The sequence below is a fragment of the Loxodonta africana genome, chromosome 8, assembly GCF_030014295.1.
Source record: "Loxodonta africana isolate mLoxAfr1 chromosome 8, mLoxAfr1.hap2, whole genome shotgun sequence".
Lineage (NCBI taxonomy): Eukaryota > Metazoa > Chordata > Mammalia > Proboscidea > Elephantidae > Loxodonta > Loxodonta africana.
Genome location: NC_087349.1, coordinates 12,177,222 through 12,194,952, shown reverse-complemented (window position 1 = coordinate 12,194,952; position 17,731 = coordinate 12,177,222). Strand labels below are relative to the sequence as shown.

The window sequence follows — 17,731 nt, the reverse complement described above, 5'->3', positions numbered from 1 at the left end:
CCCACCGAGTCATCCGCTTTCAAACACTTCTCTCTAAAAACCACATTTCACTAAACTGATGGCCCTGTGTGAACAGAGGGGACAGGAAGGGGATGGGACTAGCTTAGGGGAAGTGGTTAGAGAAGCATCAGAGGCAGCATGGACTTCCTGGGGGCTCGTTAATACACCTGCTGCCTCCCCAGGTCCTCAGGCAAAGACTATCTCAAATCAGTGGTTCTCCAAGCTTTGGCTGGGAACTTGTTAGAAATGCACGTTCCTAGGCTCCAGCCCAGGTCTGTAGAGCCCTCGGGATGGGGGCAGCAATCCGCTTTAACAAGCCCTTCAGGTGAATCTGATGGGTGATATAGTTTTAGAACTGCTGGCCCAAATTCAGCAGGATAAAAAGGATCAGGGACCTAGCTCATTAATCACAATCTCGGGGGTACTGAGTTACCAATACGGGTTGTTGTTGGCGTCAGGTGCCATTAATTTGATGTCGACTCATAGCAACCCTGTGTGACGGGGTAGAACTGCCCCACAGGGTTTCCTAGACTGTAATCCTTGCAAAAGCAGATCAGCAGGGCTTTCTCCCGTGGAGCCACTGGGTGGGTTCGAACTACCAATCTTTCAGTTAGCAGCCAAGTGCTTAACCGTTGCACCACCAAAAGATTCTGCCAACTAGATAGCTGATACAGGAAAAATTGATCTTACTCAGGATTGGTGCCAAAATTTATATAGAGAGATATTGACATAGCTACGGATAAAAATACAGATCTCTCTCTTTCTCTTTTAAATTGGCTTTGTCATCCTGCTGGTTGAATTCAATGAAATCTTGACATGTTATGGGTATCTATTTATATAAGAATTATGGTTATCATTTTGAGAATTCTACTTTGACATGTGTGATACTGAGTTTTAAAGGAAGGTAAAGTCTTAAGGCATCTTTATAAAACGTGTAAAGCTACCAACATCCTTTGATTTTGTGAGAAATATAATTATAAACCATGAAATTTGAAAATGACTTGAAATGTTCAGTGACAGCTATGAAAGCTAAGAAATAAAGATGTTAAACAGAAACATGGCTGTTGTCTGTAAGGGTAAAGGGGCTTCAACACCAAAGACAGTTTTCTGAATGTTGATGTTGAATGTAAAACATACATAAAATATTTTGTGATTTCCCCAGGTAAAAATGGACCCTCAAAGAATGGAGAAATACTCAATGTGTCATTTAGAAAACTTAAAGATTGACAGTATTGTTAGAACATTAGAATTAGAATAGAATAGTACTTAATTTAATCATGTGCAGGTTGATATACTGCCTCAGCCACCTGACTTGGTTGCCGCACGCTAGCAAAGTAATACTGATAGAATTGTATACTTTGTATGTGCAGGGAGCCCCTGGGTAGGGCAAACGTTTAATGCACTTGGCTGCTAAAGGAAAAGTTGCAGGTTTAAGTCCACCCAGGGGTACCTTGGAAGAAAGTCCCAGTCATCTACTTCTAAAAACTCAGCCAGTCTACTCGGACTCACAGTGACCCTACAGGACAGAGCAGAACTGCTCCATGCAGCTGCCAAGGAGCTCCTTAGCTACACCTGAAGACTCGGAAGAGCAGGACCACACTTCAGGTCGGATCGTTTACATGGTGCTGCACCAGCACACTGCCATTTTATCCATAAACACATCTGGGTTCACATTCTGGATTTCAGAGGAAAGAAAGATGACGGGTTTGTATGAGTGGACATGCAAAAAAAATGGTGCTACACAAAGGCCGAAATCATGTCATTTGTTGGTTCGGCGCTTGCAGGGCTGGCCTGAGTCAGATCCCAATGCCTCTCCTCACAATATTAGAACTACACAATTGTCTTCAGTGCAGGGTATGGTCTTGAAGACTGATGCCTTCTATCACCAACATCAATATTGTTCAAACCACTTCATTTGGCTGCCCTCTCCCTTCCCCATTAAATAGTAGTTAGTTTCAGAGCCCTGGTGGCGTAGTGGTTAAGAGCTCTGCTGTTAACCAAAAGGTCGGCAGTTCAAATTCACCAGCCGCTCCTTGGGAACCCTATGGGGTCTACTCTGTCCTATAGGGTTCCTATGAGTTGCAATCGACTCAATGGCAATGGGTTTGGTGCTTAGTTTCACCAAAATTATTATCTTTTCACTTGAGGGTTTGGGTTGTCAGTTGTCACAAAGCTATAAGTCCTTATTTCTGTGACATGTGAGATCACGATTGATCTTTTCAATGTGTATCTATTAAAGCCAATGAAGGCATGTGATATGAAGGTGACAAAGAAGATCAAAGCCAGGACTTTGTCTTCAATGAGTATATACTGCTCTATGAACCACTGTGGGTGCTCTCCAAGTCCCTTTCTGGCTCCAATTGTTGACGTTACCAAATGTCTGATTTACCAGAGGTCACTTTTCCTAAGAAATAGCTATTTTGATTATGATATCAATTTATTTCCTGGCTATTGTCAAAAGCCACCAATTTCAGGGAAAGAATTTTGAGTATGCTGCCAAAAGAACTGGAGTCTGGTAAAAAAAAAAAAAAAAAGATGGCAGAAGATATTAACTACTGGCAAAGCACCTGGAAGGCTCAGTTCACATTTAAGACAGCACTTTCCATCCCTGTCTGAAGTTTTGGGGCTAACAACTTTTGATCTGGGCAGCAACTGTCAAATAGGCCTGAAGCCGATGTAGAGCTCAGACATGTGAATAGGCACAGCCCTGGATTACACAGTTCAGCTACAAGAAATCAGTGGTCATGGCGTCAAGAAGAGGTTGCTTATACTTGCTTTCCTTCATTCCTTTCTTCTACTTTTTGTCCCTCACCTACAGCTTCTTCCTTGACTTATCTCCATTCTCTGCCATTGAAGGGCGTGAAACAATAATCTAGACAAGCTATCAAATAATCTCTAAATAACATTTGGGGACTTGTGAACTTTTCTTTCTACTACAGTATGCTTTTCTTTTACGTCTGAGAATTTTCCATAAATATGGCTCTCATGTTTTCCTTAACTCATTGCCATCAAGTCAATTCTGACTCATAGCAAACCTACAGGACAGAGCAGAACTGCCCCATAGAGTTTCCAAGGAGTGGCTGGTGGATTCGAACTGCCGACCTCTTGGTTAGCAGTCGCAGCTCTTACCACTGCGCCACCAGGGCTCCTCTGTGCTTCCCTCAGTGGTTATATGTAAAATACAATTTAGCTTATTGGTACTTTGTGTTACTTCGTCTCCTGAATACTCTCCATTTGAAAAAGATTTCCTCGGCAGTAAATGTATGGAAAGAGTGCTGGGTGGTACAAACGATTAATGTGCTCGGCTGCTAACTGAAAGGTTAGAGACTCAAGTTCACCCAGAGGTGCCTCGGAAGAAAGGCGTGGCAGTCTACTCCTGAAATCTGAGCCATGGAACATTCTGTGGAGAATAGTCCTACTCCGACACACGTGAGGTCGCCATAAGCTGGAACTGACTCTACTGGTTTGGCAAGAGAGTTGGTGTGGACCCCAAGGGCAGACCTGGGCTCTACGGGAGCTCAGGGTTGGGGACAGCAATCAATATCCTCATCACTGAACACAAACACAAATGGTCAGAAATACACTTGATGTGTGAATGCTACATATTAAAATAAATCTACAGTGACCTAATTTCTGGTAGCACCCAAATACAAGCTGCAACATACATGCCTTTCAAAAGTATCTGACCAGAGAAACTTAAGAAATGTGATTGTGTGGACTGAGCTACATTTTAGAAGATACCCGTTGTCGTCAGGTTGCTTCTGACTCATAGCGACCTTGTAGGACAGAGTAGAACTGCCCCACAGGGCTTCCAAGGAGCGGCTGGTGGGTTCAAACTGCTGACCTTCAGTTAGCAGCCGAGCTCTTAACCACTACACCACCAGGGCTCCTTTGAGAACCTAGTCACATAATGACCTGAGCTGTGCCTCTAACCACCAAATCTTTAACTCTTGGGGGTAATTGGGGGCTTCTGTGTCCTTTCCAACTGCATAATCAAATCAATGATTCATCAAAGATATAAGTTACTTGACTTGATCATTTGGGGATCTGTTATTTCTCTTCATATACAACGGTGTGGCAGAGATGAATTGAACTGCTCTATGAATTGCTCCGTAACGGAAGCAAGCAGAATGACCTAACCTTCCACATCCTGTGCTCCTGTCTATTTCAAATGCAGTCATCTTCTAAAATTGCATGCACTTTAAAACGAATAATGTTAACAAAAACTGCTAATTTCAAAAATCTACGATACGTGAATTTTCTTTTGATAGATGCTAATAGAAATCTGTTTCTCACGTTAAAAATACAGCCACGTGCACAAAAGCAAACCTGGTATTTCTCATGTGTATGTTCCGAAAGTCAGCTGGCCCGAATCACAGGTAATCGGCAAGGAAATCGCCTGCCCCCCCAAGAATAGGCCTGCACAGCTCGGGGTGATTTGGTGATGGCACGACAGCCCACTGCAGGCTCCAGCAGGTTATCCAATTAAGCAACGCTCACCTAGCGTTTAACTCCACCTTCACTGTGAACAAAATCCCTGTCCTGTCCTAGAATTTAGGGAAACCCTGGCGGCGTAGTGGTTAAGTGTTACGGCTGCTAACTAAAGGGTTGGCAGTTCAAATCCGCCAGGTGTTCCTTGGAAACTCTGCGGGGTAGTTCTACTCTGTCCTATAGGTTCGCTATGAGTCGGAATCGACTCTACGGCAGTGGGTTTGGTTTTTGGTTCATAGAATTTAGGTGTGAGCAGGGGTAAAACAGAAGTCCCTGTGGATTGGGAATCCCTGCTTCACTTAATAACGTCCAATCAACACTCACCTTACTGTGAACTAACTTCCCTCTAGCTGCTAGCCCCAACAGTTCCCCCACCCAGCCCGTCTGGTCATTCACTTCCTCTCTCTTTCCATCACCAAGCTGCACACCAGTTTCTCCTCATTTAGTGAGCAGGGATGGGTAGAAATCTGTGTTTCTGTGTCTCTGCCCAACTGGAGGTCCAACTAACAGACCTGATACTCTGGTTTTTATCTTTCAAAACCCTTTCACCTTAAACCTGCTTTTGCACTCCATAGCTCCTGCAGCAGAACACAGACATGGGATAGCCATTCTTAAAACCAGATTTGAGGACGAGAAATAATGATGGTGTGATAGGAGACAGAAATGGAAGTGGTTCGACATTTTCAAGAGCCCCTTTTTTGTTAGAAAGTCCTCCATTAACGACAACCGTAACTATGAGACTTTTATCTATCCATCTACCTACCTACCTACCTACACACACACACACACGTGTGTAGATAGACAGAGCCCATGCTGTTGAGTTGATTACAACTCATAACGACCCTATAAGACAGAACAGAACTGCCCCATAGGGTTTCCAAGGCTGTAACCTTTACGAAAGCAGGCTGCCACATCTTTCTCCCACGGAGTGGCTGGTGGATTTGAACCGTCGACCTTTCGGTTAGCAGCTGAGTGCTTAGCCACTGTACCACCAAAGCCCTAGGCAAGTTTTAATTTAATTCCTCCTTTGAGCCATTTCAGACAGCTTCAATACAGCTGGAAGAAACAACAGTCTTCAGAGTTCCTAGCTGGCCCCTGCCCTTCTCAAAGACAAGACAAATTAATTCCCAGGATGACTCCTCAAACTTGCTGTACCCCATCCATCAAAAGACTCTTCTGAAACCCAGAAAACAAATGAAGGAGGAGGAGGAGGTTTTAGAGGACAGAGAGCCAGGGTTAAGAGAAAGGCCGTCAATCAAATATCTGAGAGCAAATGCTGTTTCCAAGGACTTAGGACGAGGTGGCGCACTGATGGAACACGACTCAGAGGAATCCTTCCGCACAGGAGCAAGCGTGCTGACAAAAACAGGTCAGAGAATGAGCAAGCACGTGGATTAGACTTAGATCCGACCGAGAGCTTCTTCTTACGAAAGTGAAAGATATCTGTGCTACTCGAGGGGATAATGAGGACTTTCTAAAAATGTTACATCTGTTTTGAAAGATCTCAGCCATTCTAGTGTTTTTTTTAAAGTAAATTAATCCTTAGAGAGAATGGACGGATCCATTATTGTACCTGCTATTGAACCCTACTATATTTATTAAATCTCAGATTATTAACTCATCACGTCCTGGAAAGCACGCTTCCATGTGCCAACTACATCACTGTCCCCACAGAGCATTACCCTGGAAATGGGGACCCTCCCTGCTCCTGGTACAATAGGTCGCTACGAGTCAGAAGCGACTCGACGGCACACAGCAACAACCACCACCACCATGGCCATACCTGCCTCTCTCTCTCCTTCACTACTCTTTCTCCTCCCACTTCTTCCCCTCTCCTTCCCTTTTTTAATTGTCTTTCTTGTCCTCCTGGGCTTCTTCCGCACATAGTCCTGCGGGCCCAATCATATCCTGAGAACCATCAGAAGGGCCGGGGGAATAAAGCTACGTTGTGTGGAGACGTCTTGTGCGTTGTGAGGTGTTTAGCAGCATCCTGGTGTCTATTCAACAGATGCGATTAGCTCCGCCCCCTGCTGTAACACCCAAAAATGTCTCCAGACATTGCCAAATGTCCTTTATGGGGAATAAAGTCCCCCCAGTGGAGAAGGACTGGAATGGTTGGGCTCCCTTCATTCCTTAGTAAATTTATAACTTGGGGTTAAGAAGGGATACAATGAAGTTCAGGCAGGGAGGAGAGAAGGAATTTCCTCCATAGTAAAAAGTCTTTATCAAATAGGTAGATGGAGTCTGATTTTTCTCCGAATTCTAGCTGATCTGCCAAGCTTGGGAATACGGTGCTTTCGCAAGCACAGGGCAGTTTGCTTGTCTGGCATATCTGTTACAGGTTCCGTGAGATGTCACTCTGATGGGGGTCCCTTTGGTTTTCGCCTCAGAGATGGTGTAGGCAGGGATTTTCAGCAGGCTATAAATACCCTCCACATTCTTGTATAGCCCTTAATGCCTCGTTAGGTTAATTCAGGGTGTCATTTCTGAGCATGGTACCTTGCTGGCAATTCACCCTGACTTAGGGAAAGGAAGAAACCAAAGCAATGAAGTCCTTAAGTGGCTAGGAACTGCCATATGGCTCACTAATGAGGTGTCTTGGGCACTTGTACACCTTTCCAAATGCCGTTTTTCTCTCGAGTTGTTCTAGCTTTAGAAACTAGTCAGCTGAAATTCCAACTGCAAATTAGTGAGCTGACAGGAAGTGCTCACGTTTTTAAACTTGCTGGAGTTTATGCATTCTCTCACAGTCATTTCACCAAGCATATTTAATGCCAACTTATACACAGGTAAATTCACTAAAAGGCACTTAAGGCCTTTTGTTGTCCTTGATCCTTACAGTTCTCTCTGCCACATCCTTCCCCACAGCCCCACCAAGACAGGCTTGGGATTCTGATATTCGCAGCTTCTGCATTAGAATTAGAAAACTAAAGATTTAGTAGTACATTTCCTGCCAGCTGTTTGTCACTTTTGACATAAAATGAATAGCATCTCTCTGCAATGTATTTTAGATCCGCCCTCAGAAAATACCAGGAATCAGTCTACATCATATACTCGTCAGCATGCCATTCTGTGATTCCCACACACCCCTCACAACGGAGAAGGATACAGGAGACTCCCGTAGAAAGGGGCTTCAGTGGGACCACTTGAAAGCTTTGTATGTGCTCCTGGCAATGTTGGGAGACACTGTGCACGGTGCTGAATCATGCCTGAGAAGTCTATCAAGTAAGATGGTAGCCGGAGAGGACTGAGCAGCACAGGGCAGCCCGGTAGTTGGGAAGACAGTGAACCCCCAAAGTCTACTGGGGCAAAGGATACCCATGGACCTGATGTGAGTTATGTAAGAGAAAGCTGCAGACTGGGTTTATCAGAGCCTGGCCAGTGCACCAGGGTGGGCCAATCAGACTGCATTCTGGGACCTGTGCTTGATGGTGTGGGAGCAGGGAATTCTCTCCCCTCGATGTGGAGGAGAAAGGCACTGCCCTGGTTGCTAATGACGGCCATCTTGGACCACAGAACCATCCAGTCCAGAGGCAAAACTGGCGCAAGGAGATCGGAGCAGAAAGAGGAGCAGAAAAATGGCACGTGAACCACGACTAAATGGTTCATGAAATGCACCCTTGACCTGGGCTTTTTGGTTAGGTGAGACTCTTTCCCTATTCTGCTAGTTTGAGTTGTTTTCTAACACTGGTCACTGGAAGCACATCAGTTTATAATCGGTTCCAAATGACCTGGGAGAAAGTCACCAGCCCAAGTCTGTGCTAGTCTAGGACTGTCTGAAAGCAGGAAAATGCAAAGGAATCAAAGCAACAACTTCCTAGGCTGACAACTTAGTTCTTCCTAGGGTGAACTCTAGGTTCTCCGGGGAAGATGTGGACTCTCAGTCAAAATGAGACAGTAATTCAAAGATGGACTTCTCTTGGCCAGAGCATACGAAAAAGAGAGTCGATCATGTGTTACCTGGTAATGAGCTCTCTGGGACTCAGAAGAAACGGACTGCAGGTCCTAATTAGAAAACAGAGAGAGAGAAAAAAAAAAAAATCCATCCCTTAGAATGAGTTGGAACAAGCTTCCCCCACAACTCTATGAACTGAATTCCCAAGTCAATGTCACTAAGCCCATCTGCGAAGTTTCTGACATTGTTAGTTGCTGTTGAGTCCATTCCAATGCATGTAACCCCATGTGTGCAGAGTAGGACTGCTCCAAGGGGTTTTCAAGGCTTCGACCTTTTGGAAGCTGGTTGCCAGCCATTACTTCTGAGGCACCTGTGGGTGGGTTTGAACCGCCAACCTTTGGGTGAGTAGCCCAGCGCCCAACCACCTGCACTACCCAGGGAATCCAGAAAGTATCTACTCACCCAAATTCATCCAGTTAAACAAAGAAGAAAATGCCAAAAATAATAAAAGCAGACCAAGCTGGACTGAGAGAAGAAAAGTCACTTAGCTATTGAAACTTGTAAACCCTAAATATGGTTTGGAGATGGCAGGTGAAAGATAAATTTCAAGGATAGAGAAGATCGAAAGTAAAGCCAATTTTGTCGTAATAGGTAGTGATTACAGGTAATTTGCACCTGAACTCTTGGCTTGTGAAGAAAGCTTCGAAAGTCCCTTAAAGCACTTAGAAAGACTTTCTTTATTTAGGCCCAATAAACACTGCCATAGTAACTGTGTTGATACTGACAACTCGCTTGGCAAACACGCAGGTTTTCTCCGACGGCATAGAAAAAATCACTGGCCATCTTTGCATTATCACGGACTGCAAATTACCAGGCTTTCAAGTAACGAGGTTGTGCTGGCAGCTTCTGAAAGCCTGACTCTCTACAGAAAGTTTTATAACTGAGTTGTCACCACTGTCATGTCCCACTGCCGTCTTGTTAACGAGGGAAGTGGTTCTATTTGCAGATGTCGGCATCCTGGTACTTTTGCCCTTATACCTGCTCCCCACAGGGCTTCGTCAACTCACTCCCTGTAGCCAAGTTAGGCTTAACACTTTTCCTCTTTATTCGCTGAATTGTCTACTTTATTATTATCTGTTTTTACCATTCTTATTTTTAGCTGAATATTGGCACAATAAAAAACAAACCCATTGCCGTTGAGTTGATTCCGACTCATAACAACCCTGGAAGACAGAGTAAAACTGCCCCATAGGGTTTTCAAGGAGTGCCTGTTGGATTCAAACTGCCAACCTTTTGTTTAGCAGCCAAACTCTAAACCACTACACCACCAGGGTTTACTTTGGTGGGATACCCACCCACCCCAGTGCTGTCGAGAAGCACGCCAATAAGTTAGTTTTTAACAGTCAATTAAACAGTTGCGTATTTTGCTACTGTGATGCCTTGCCAACAAAGTTATCCAGGTGTTTAAAAGAGAACATCAATCAAGGTTTGGTACCAGTTCCCATTATCTTCTGTATTACAGGTCTGTTGTGTACGGTTCTACATAAAACACCAATGCCATTTTGGAAAACTAGATACTATATGTTCTGGGAGTATAGATTTAGACCTTGAGTCACGTGCTAAAAGTTGGCCAGTTTTAACCTGCTGAAGCAGTTATCTTTGGTAAGACAGCTAAATGAAACCACGACATGACGTTTATGCCCTCTTCTTTTCTCATCTGATCAGCACTCAGATTTTGGCATTTGTCTCTAAGTTTTTGGCATTCAAGATTTCATCCCTATCCTCAATGACACTGAAGAGACTGATATTAGTAACTTGCCACGTCAATTTCTGCCTCCCACCCCAATTGATTTCCACCATGAGAAATAGAGTTTAGTGTATTCAAAGCTAAGTGGCTACAACTTAAAAGGATTTTAAATACTACATATTGACTTTGTGATATTTACTTAGGTATACTGCGCTGTCTAGAAGAGAGGCTCTCACTTGGGGTACCTATCAGAACCGCCTCAGCAGCCGTGAAAATACAGATGTCTAGTCCTCACCCCAGAAAAGATTCTAATGTGCTTCTTTCATCAAGAAACAGTAAAGAAGTCGCTACATGCTTTTCGCCATTTGTGGAGCAGAGACAGCTAATACTCAAAGCTTTGCAATTAACAGTAGTGACAATTGTCCTGATGGGTTTGGGTCTCCTGGCTTTCCTGGTGCCGTTCAAATTCACAACAATGCCACGTATAAGATTCCTTCCCTTCTGTTGCCCGACGGTACAACCAATGGAGGGGGAAACAAGATAATAGGGAGAGCTTTCCACTGTGTTCTGACATAAAATCCTATGACACATAAAAGGTTTTTCTTTCCTGTAGAAGTTGCATTAAAAAAAAAAAAATTGCTGTATCTGCCAGAAGTCTGTGATAGATACAAAACACTACAAAAAAAAAAAAAATCAAATCTCTGTTTTCTTTCAGTGTTTATCAGTGCCCTTTGAAATTCTGTTAGCTCAAAAATTACAGCTATATAGTCTGACAAGACTGAGCCCTGGTGGTGCAATGGTTAAAGTGCTCAGCTGCTAACCGAAAGGTCGGTGGTTCAAACCCACTAGCCCCTCTGCAATCCGCTTCCATAAAGATGACAGCCACAAAAATCCTGTGGGGCAGGTCTGCTCTGTCTGACAGGGTTGCCATGAGTTAGGGTCGACTCGGTGGCAACAGGCAGTCTGGCACGGAGAAAAGAGGCTGCAAGGTCCAGTCACGGAACACACGAGAGGAACCTCACCCTGGAGCGAACCCTACGTAATCCTCTCCCAGGTCAACCACCTCTGGGGAAAAACACAGGGTTAGGGGGAGGAGGAGGAGCCCGGGTGGCACAACCGTTAAGCACTTGACTGCTAACCAAAAGGTTGGTGGTTCAAACCTACCCAGTGGCTCTAAGGGAGAAAGACCTGGCAATCTGCTTCCATCAAGATCACGGCTCAGCAAACCCTATGGGGCAGTTCTACTCTGCCACACGGACTTGCTGTGAGTTGGACTTGACTCCAGAGCACCCAGCAACGAGGGGAGAGAACGTGGTGTGTACTTAAAGGACAAAACCGAAACCCGCTGCCTTCGAATCCATTCGGACTCACAGCAAACCTAGAGGACAGAGCAGAGCTGCCCTATGGGCTTCCAAAGCTGTAAATCTGTATGGAAGCAGACTGCCACATCTTTCTCCCAAGGGAGCAGCTAGTGGGTTTGAACTGCCGATCTTTAGTCAGCAGGCGAGCACTTAACCACTCCGCCACCAGGGCTCCTTTGCTTAAAGGACAAGGCTACCACAATTCCTTTTCCTTGCACAATGTGTGACATTGGAAGCAGATACGAATGGCTGTGAATTGTTCACAGGAGGGCAGGCTGAGGAGAGGACGGGCGGAGTGAAGACACTCACCTCCTGCAGGCGGTCTATGTACATGCGGCAAGTCTCCAAATCACAGTCTCCGCGCACGACAAGAATACCCAGAGGGATGGCTGAGGGCGAAGGAGAAAGAAACATCTAAAACAGCATGCTTGGCATTTCTAGATGAGCATAAACCGACTTCTCCTGATTAAAACAATTGGCCATAAATATAGGGTGTTTTTGGTGTCTCACGCCTCCCTTATAATGTCAGTCTCGCCCCTGCCCTGCTGCACACACTGTCTGCACAGCCCACGCTGCCTACTCCTGGCCACCTGGCCTGCCTCAATTTTACCTCAGTGGTCCTAATAGGAAGTGCAAGGTCGTGGGCACAGGGGGCTGGCAGGACCGGAAAGCTGCTTATCGCCAGCTGATCATTTCTGCAGCATTTGCAATATCCAGTGTAGGGGTATGGTCCCTGTTTTGTCCCAGAGGGGAATTAAAAAGCCATGATCCTAGACCCTCACTCCTTTCCCTCCTGAGTGATGCAGGGGCTTCTTCACCTTGGGCCAATTTGCAACCATTCCCTATTTGTGAGACTCAAGCTACCCAACACACTGTTGCTACCTGGTGGTAGACATCAGAACTGCAGGCCATGAAATCTTAAAAAAAAAAAAAAAGTTTCTGGAAAGCTCACATCTTAAAATCCAACTGATTTTAAAGACGGTGACTGTCAAGCATTGAGGCAGACAGGCGTCAGGAAACGGTAAGCAGTAGCTGTTATGCACGGAGTCCCTGGGTGGTACAAACGATTAATGGGTGTGGCTGTTAGCCAAAAGAAACCTTGGAGGAAAGGACTGGCAATCTACTTCCAGAAAATCAGCCAATGAAAACCCTGGGGAGCACAGTTCTACTCTAACACACATGGGGTTGCCATTAGTTGGCATCACCTCCACGACAACTGGTTCCTGGTTAAGTTCTGTGACTTATAAAGAAATGTTCTATTGAAGTCACATGGTGGCTTTAGCGGATAGAAGCTCATACTTCAGATAGCCATGATACTCCGAAGATAACGCAAAGCCCTCTCCTTCCCAAATCTTCAGAAAATGTACGTACAATGTTTCTGACTTCAAAGGTAGTTATATTATCAAACCCATGATTTAATACAAAAAAATTCAAAATCTCGATGTAACCTACTAGACTAGCCAGCAGATGACGTGACAGCGTGTTCACTAAGAATCTTTTAGAGGCCTCTCCTCACTGAATTAATTTATTTTTAAAGCCTCATCATCAATAAATGGGTTTGAAAACACAAAGTGCTACGGCTTTAAAAAATTAATAAAATACCGAATAAAATGTATTTTAAATTCATGAAATAAAATTTCGAGGAGCTCAAAAGGCAGTAGGAATGGCCAACATGTAAGCAAAAATACTAATCAATGTGACATGGGCTATACTGGAGCCACGACTTAGTCACATAAAAACTGAAGGTCAGAGGGACTCATTCCTGCCTGGAGGGTGGCTTTTCGACTTTCTGAAGAATGGAGCCCCTTTGGATCCTTCAGCTAAAGGAGCAAAGATGAACTAGAGAAAAAGAAATAGAATTTGTTTCTCAATATTACCTCCTAGATTGGTTTCCCTTCCTATATTCCTCCAAACCAAAAAACCAAACCTGCTGTCATCCAGTCGATTCTGACTCATAGTGACTCTACAGCACAGAGTAGAACTACCCCACAGGGTTTCCAAGGAGCAGCTGGTGGATTTGAGCTACCGACCTTTTGGTTAGCAGCCGAGCTCTTAACCACTGTGCCACCAGGGCTCCCTACTCACCACCACCACCCCATTCCTTTAGGGCCCCATAGCCCTGCAGCCATAAAGCTTTAAAGCGGGCATCACCTGGTAGAACCAGCGATGAGCCTGAGAGTGAGGCTGGGCTCTCTGGCACCAGGGACAGGCTTATTTACCTGCTCTTTCATAGCCCCAATGCCTGGGACGACACCCAGCAGTGATGTTTGTATAAAGAGGAAGGAAGACAGGCTTAGGGCCTGTGGAAATTTCAGACAGAAAGTATATCTTTAAGGACTAAGTTCTCAGTCAACGTTCCATGGTAGGCAAAGAAGCAAGGGTTTGGAGCTGAAGTTTTGTCCACGAGAAGAGAATATGCATCAGGCTAGAATTTCCCTTTGTCCCACATTAAAGAAGCCCTGGCGGTACAATGGTTAAGCGCTCGGCTGCTAACCAAAAGGTTGGTAGTTTGAACCCACCTAGCAGCTCTATGGGAGAAAGACCTGGCTATCTGCTTCCATAAAGATTTTTTATCTGCTTCCATAAAGATTACAGCCAAGAAAAACCTATGGAGTAGTTCTACTCCGTCACATGGGGTTGCTATGAGTGGAAAGCAACTTGATGGCACCCAACAACACTCTGCAGGAACCTAAGCAAGAGAGCCAGCAAGCAGAAGAGCGAGGAGCCCTATAAAAGCACAGGATTGGGGGTAACAGCCTGGCAGAACACCCCGCCCTTGGTTTGCAATATAAACAGAAGCATCCAAGTCTTCATGGTAACCGTGTTTATCTCTGAAGGAAATGGGGAGAAATTCAATCAGGCAATGCCCTTAAAAGTACTTATTAAGGTGACCATTCTCAGCTAGATCCTAAGTAGATCCAAATAAGGCAGGTCACTGCGGCAGAATAGAGTGAGGGTTTCTAAAACTTGGTGAATGATGATGAAAAGCTAGAATGTTGGCCTAGAAAGTAGCTCAAAGGCTGCGGAAATGGATACAGTGTAATTAACATGGGAGCTCGCATTTGGATCTTGCTTATAAGTTCCTTTTCATTTCAACTGGGCAAATGCACAAAGGAGAATTTAATCGATATTTACCAATTTACTTAAATATACAGAATATATAAGAGATATAAGAGCCCTGGTGGTGCAGTGGAAACCCTGGTGGTGTAGTGGTTAAGTGCTACGGCTGCTAACCAAAGGGTCACCAGTTCGAATTTGCCAGGCGCTCCTTGGAAACTCTATGGGGCGGTTCTACTCTGTCTTATAGGGTCGCTATGAGTCAGAATTAACTCGACGGCACTGGGTTTGGTTTTGGCTTTTTTTGGTTTCGTGGTGCAATGGCTATGCAACTTGGCTGCTAACCAAAAGGTCGGTGGTTTGAACCCACCAGCCTCTCTGCTGGAGAAAGATACGAAACCTGCTTACCGCCTTGGAAACGCTACAGGGCAGTTCTACTCTGTCCTATAGAGTTGCTATGAGTTGACGGCAATGGGTTTGGGGTACAGGAGATACATTTTATAGAAATGCAAGACTCCTGCTGACGCTTCTGATTTCCTTCTATTATCCCTGCTTGTAGTGAGTCTGGTCATAAAGGCAATATACTGTGTAGCACACTGTACTTTGTGCAATGCTGTTTGCATTTTAAATTAAAATTAGTGGATACTTCAGACCCAGTATCAAGGAGAAATAAGCTAGAAAAAAAAAGTCAAAGATGTGTCATTCATTTAAGTGATGGGTATAGAATTAACAAGTTCTTTGAGAACCTGGGTGAGGGACACGGTGCCTTTGATTAATTCTTAGCTATTAATTAGACTTTTAAAAAAGAGAGTAAGGGTCATCTCTAGCCCGATTTCATAGCATGATCACTGACAACCACTGTCAAGTTTATTGCAATGAGCAGTAGAAAGCCTTTTCAGTTATTCACACCTGAGTTCAAATCCCAGCTCCGCGGCTAACTAGCTATTTGGTCTTGCAAGTTACTCAATACCTCTGAGCCTCAGTTTTGTAGACGATCGTGTTCGGAATAGGTATCTTACACGGTTTCATGAAGATTAAATACAACATTATATTTAAAACCAGTTGTCAAAACATCAGTGCTAGTTCTCTCTCATTTCCTCTACTACCATTTGAGTGTCTTTGACTAGAAAATGGATACATCCAATTGCCTGTCTTTTCGCTTATCCTAATACTCTAAGGGTTAGCTCGTAGCAGCTCCATAAGCTATGTTCCTGGTGACTTAAACTAACTTTGACTATTCCTACAATGGGAAAAATAACTGTAATTCAAAAATACTGTGCTCTGACACTTCCATTTGGGGCTTACATGGTGAAGAGGAGGCAGTAACTGGCAGAAAAGCACTGCTTTCCCCTCACTGTTGACAATCGACTGTCAATCTCTATGTGGTGCTTTTTCTGCACATGGTGCACAGAAATAAAGAATCCAGTTTTATCTTTTCTGAACCATGTTCTTCCCCCAAAAAAGAAAATTGACTTCTTCTCACTATCGAGACTGATAGTGAATAAATATTCAAAGATTTTTTTAAAACCCAAAACATGGTAATAAAAATCTTTACATTCCATTATAGCGATTCATATTCAATTCCATAACAATGATTGGAAGGTCACGAATTCCATCGATCTTTTGGCAGGGTAGGGGAAACGGGATCAATCAAAACAAATTCTATGTCTATATATGTATTTAAATAGAGCCATGGTAGCGCAGTGGTTCAGTGTTCGGCTGCTAACTGAAAGGTCAGCTGTTTGAACCCACCAGCAGCTCTATGGGAGAAAAGACTTGGCAATTTGTTCCTGCTAAAAATTACAGCCTTGGAAACCCTATGGGGCAGTTCTACTCTATTCTATAGGGTCTTTATGAGTCGGAATTGACTCAACAGCACGCAACAACAGCAACAAAATATGTATATAGACACACATTTATACACCAAACAGAATAAAACTCAGCCTTCATAGTTTACAGGAGTGAAGTAAAATTGCAAGTTAAATCTGTTCTGTTAGACACAACGGGCATAGTATAAATGCTGCCAAGCTTATGCCTTCAAAACTTGGCCCCAATCAAACAGTGATAACTTTAAATCAATCAAACAGATGAAAACCCATTGACCCTTCTTGGAGACCTGCATTCCATTCAATCGCAGTGAATTTTACCGTTTAATAGAATCTTGCCCATCAGTGGGTTACATAAGTGGTTTCCCTGAAGTCTCTTCCATTTCAACCGAGAGCAGTGATAGGATTTCTGACCTGGGTGTCGGCTTCACTGTCCCCAACCCTATCAATTCATCTGACTTTGGTCTCCAAGATATTGCTAGACTCCAGTAACCATCAGCCAATACTCAACTTACATAATACAACTCCCACTGCTGGGATCAAGTGGAATTTACAAGTTCCCACTAAGCAGTAAAGAACAGGCTAGTTTCTCGATTAAGATGGCGGATTTTACACACTTACTTCTTTCTCACCAGAAATGCTACTAAATACAGAAAGGGGATTTTAAGAAGATATAAACCCACAAAAACAAGGAGAAACGGTGAAGAGAAAATAGTAACAGAGGAGGCAGATGGAAAACTGACAACCGACCCAGAGGCCCTGAAGAGTGCCATCCCAAACAATGGTGGGGACAGATGAAAACCAACACAATCCACACAACAAAGCCTTAAGAAATCTTGCAAACTGGCAGCACCAGGGGCCTTAGGAACTGAGGATAAGGATAGGGGGCGCCTGAAATAGGGAACAGTGAATATGAGGTAGGAGTCCTTGACTGCTAATTAAGAGAGTAGAAGTTCAAGTTTACCCAGAGATGCCTCAGAGGAAATGCCTGGTGACTAACTTCTAAAACACAAACCACTGAAAACCCTGTGAAGCACAGTTCTATTATGACACACATGGAAACTGATCCTATGGCAACAGGTTTGGGGTATCAGACTAACTGAAAGGTCAGCAATTCACATCCACCAGCTGCTTCATAGGAGAAAGATGTGGCAGTCTGTTTCCATAAAGATTAAAAAAAAAAACCTGTTGCCATCAAGTCAATTCTGACTCATAGCAACCCTATAAGACAGAGTAGAACTGCCCCATAGAGTTTCCAAGGAGCAGCTGGTGGATTCAAATTGCCAACCTTTCAGTTAGCAGCCGAGCTGTTAATCACTCCACCGCCAGGGCTCCATAAAGATGACTGCTTTGG

The 17,731-nt window shown here is 44.2% G+C and overlaps 1 protein-coding gene across 2 annotated transcripts in view; it reads right to left on the bottom strand.

The window, feature by feature from the left end:
- DGKI (diacylglycerol kinase iota) overlaps positions 1-17,731 on the bottom strand; it is a 491,392-nt gene that overhangs the window by 101,266 nt on the left and 372,395 nt on the right. For both annotated transcript variants that reach the window (XM_064289678.1, XM_064289679.1), the window contains 2 exons: positions 11,804-11,883; positions 8,452-8,496 (listed from right to left, as the gene is read on the bottom strand). In XM_064289678.1, coding sequence (XP_064145748.1) covers positions 8,452-8,496; positions 11,804-11,883 — 125 coding nt within the window. The remainder of the gene's footprint in view (positions 1-8,451; positions 8,497-11,803; positions 11,884-17,731) is intronic.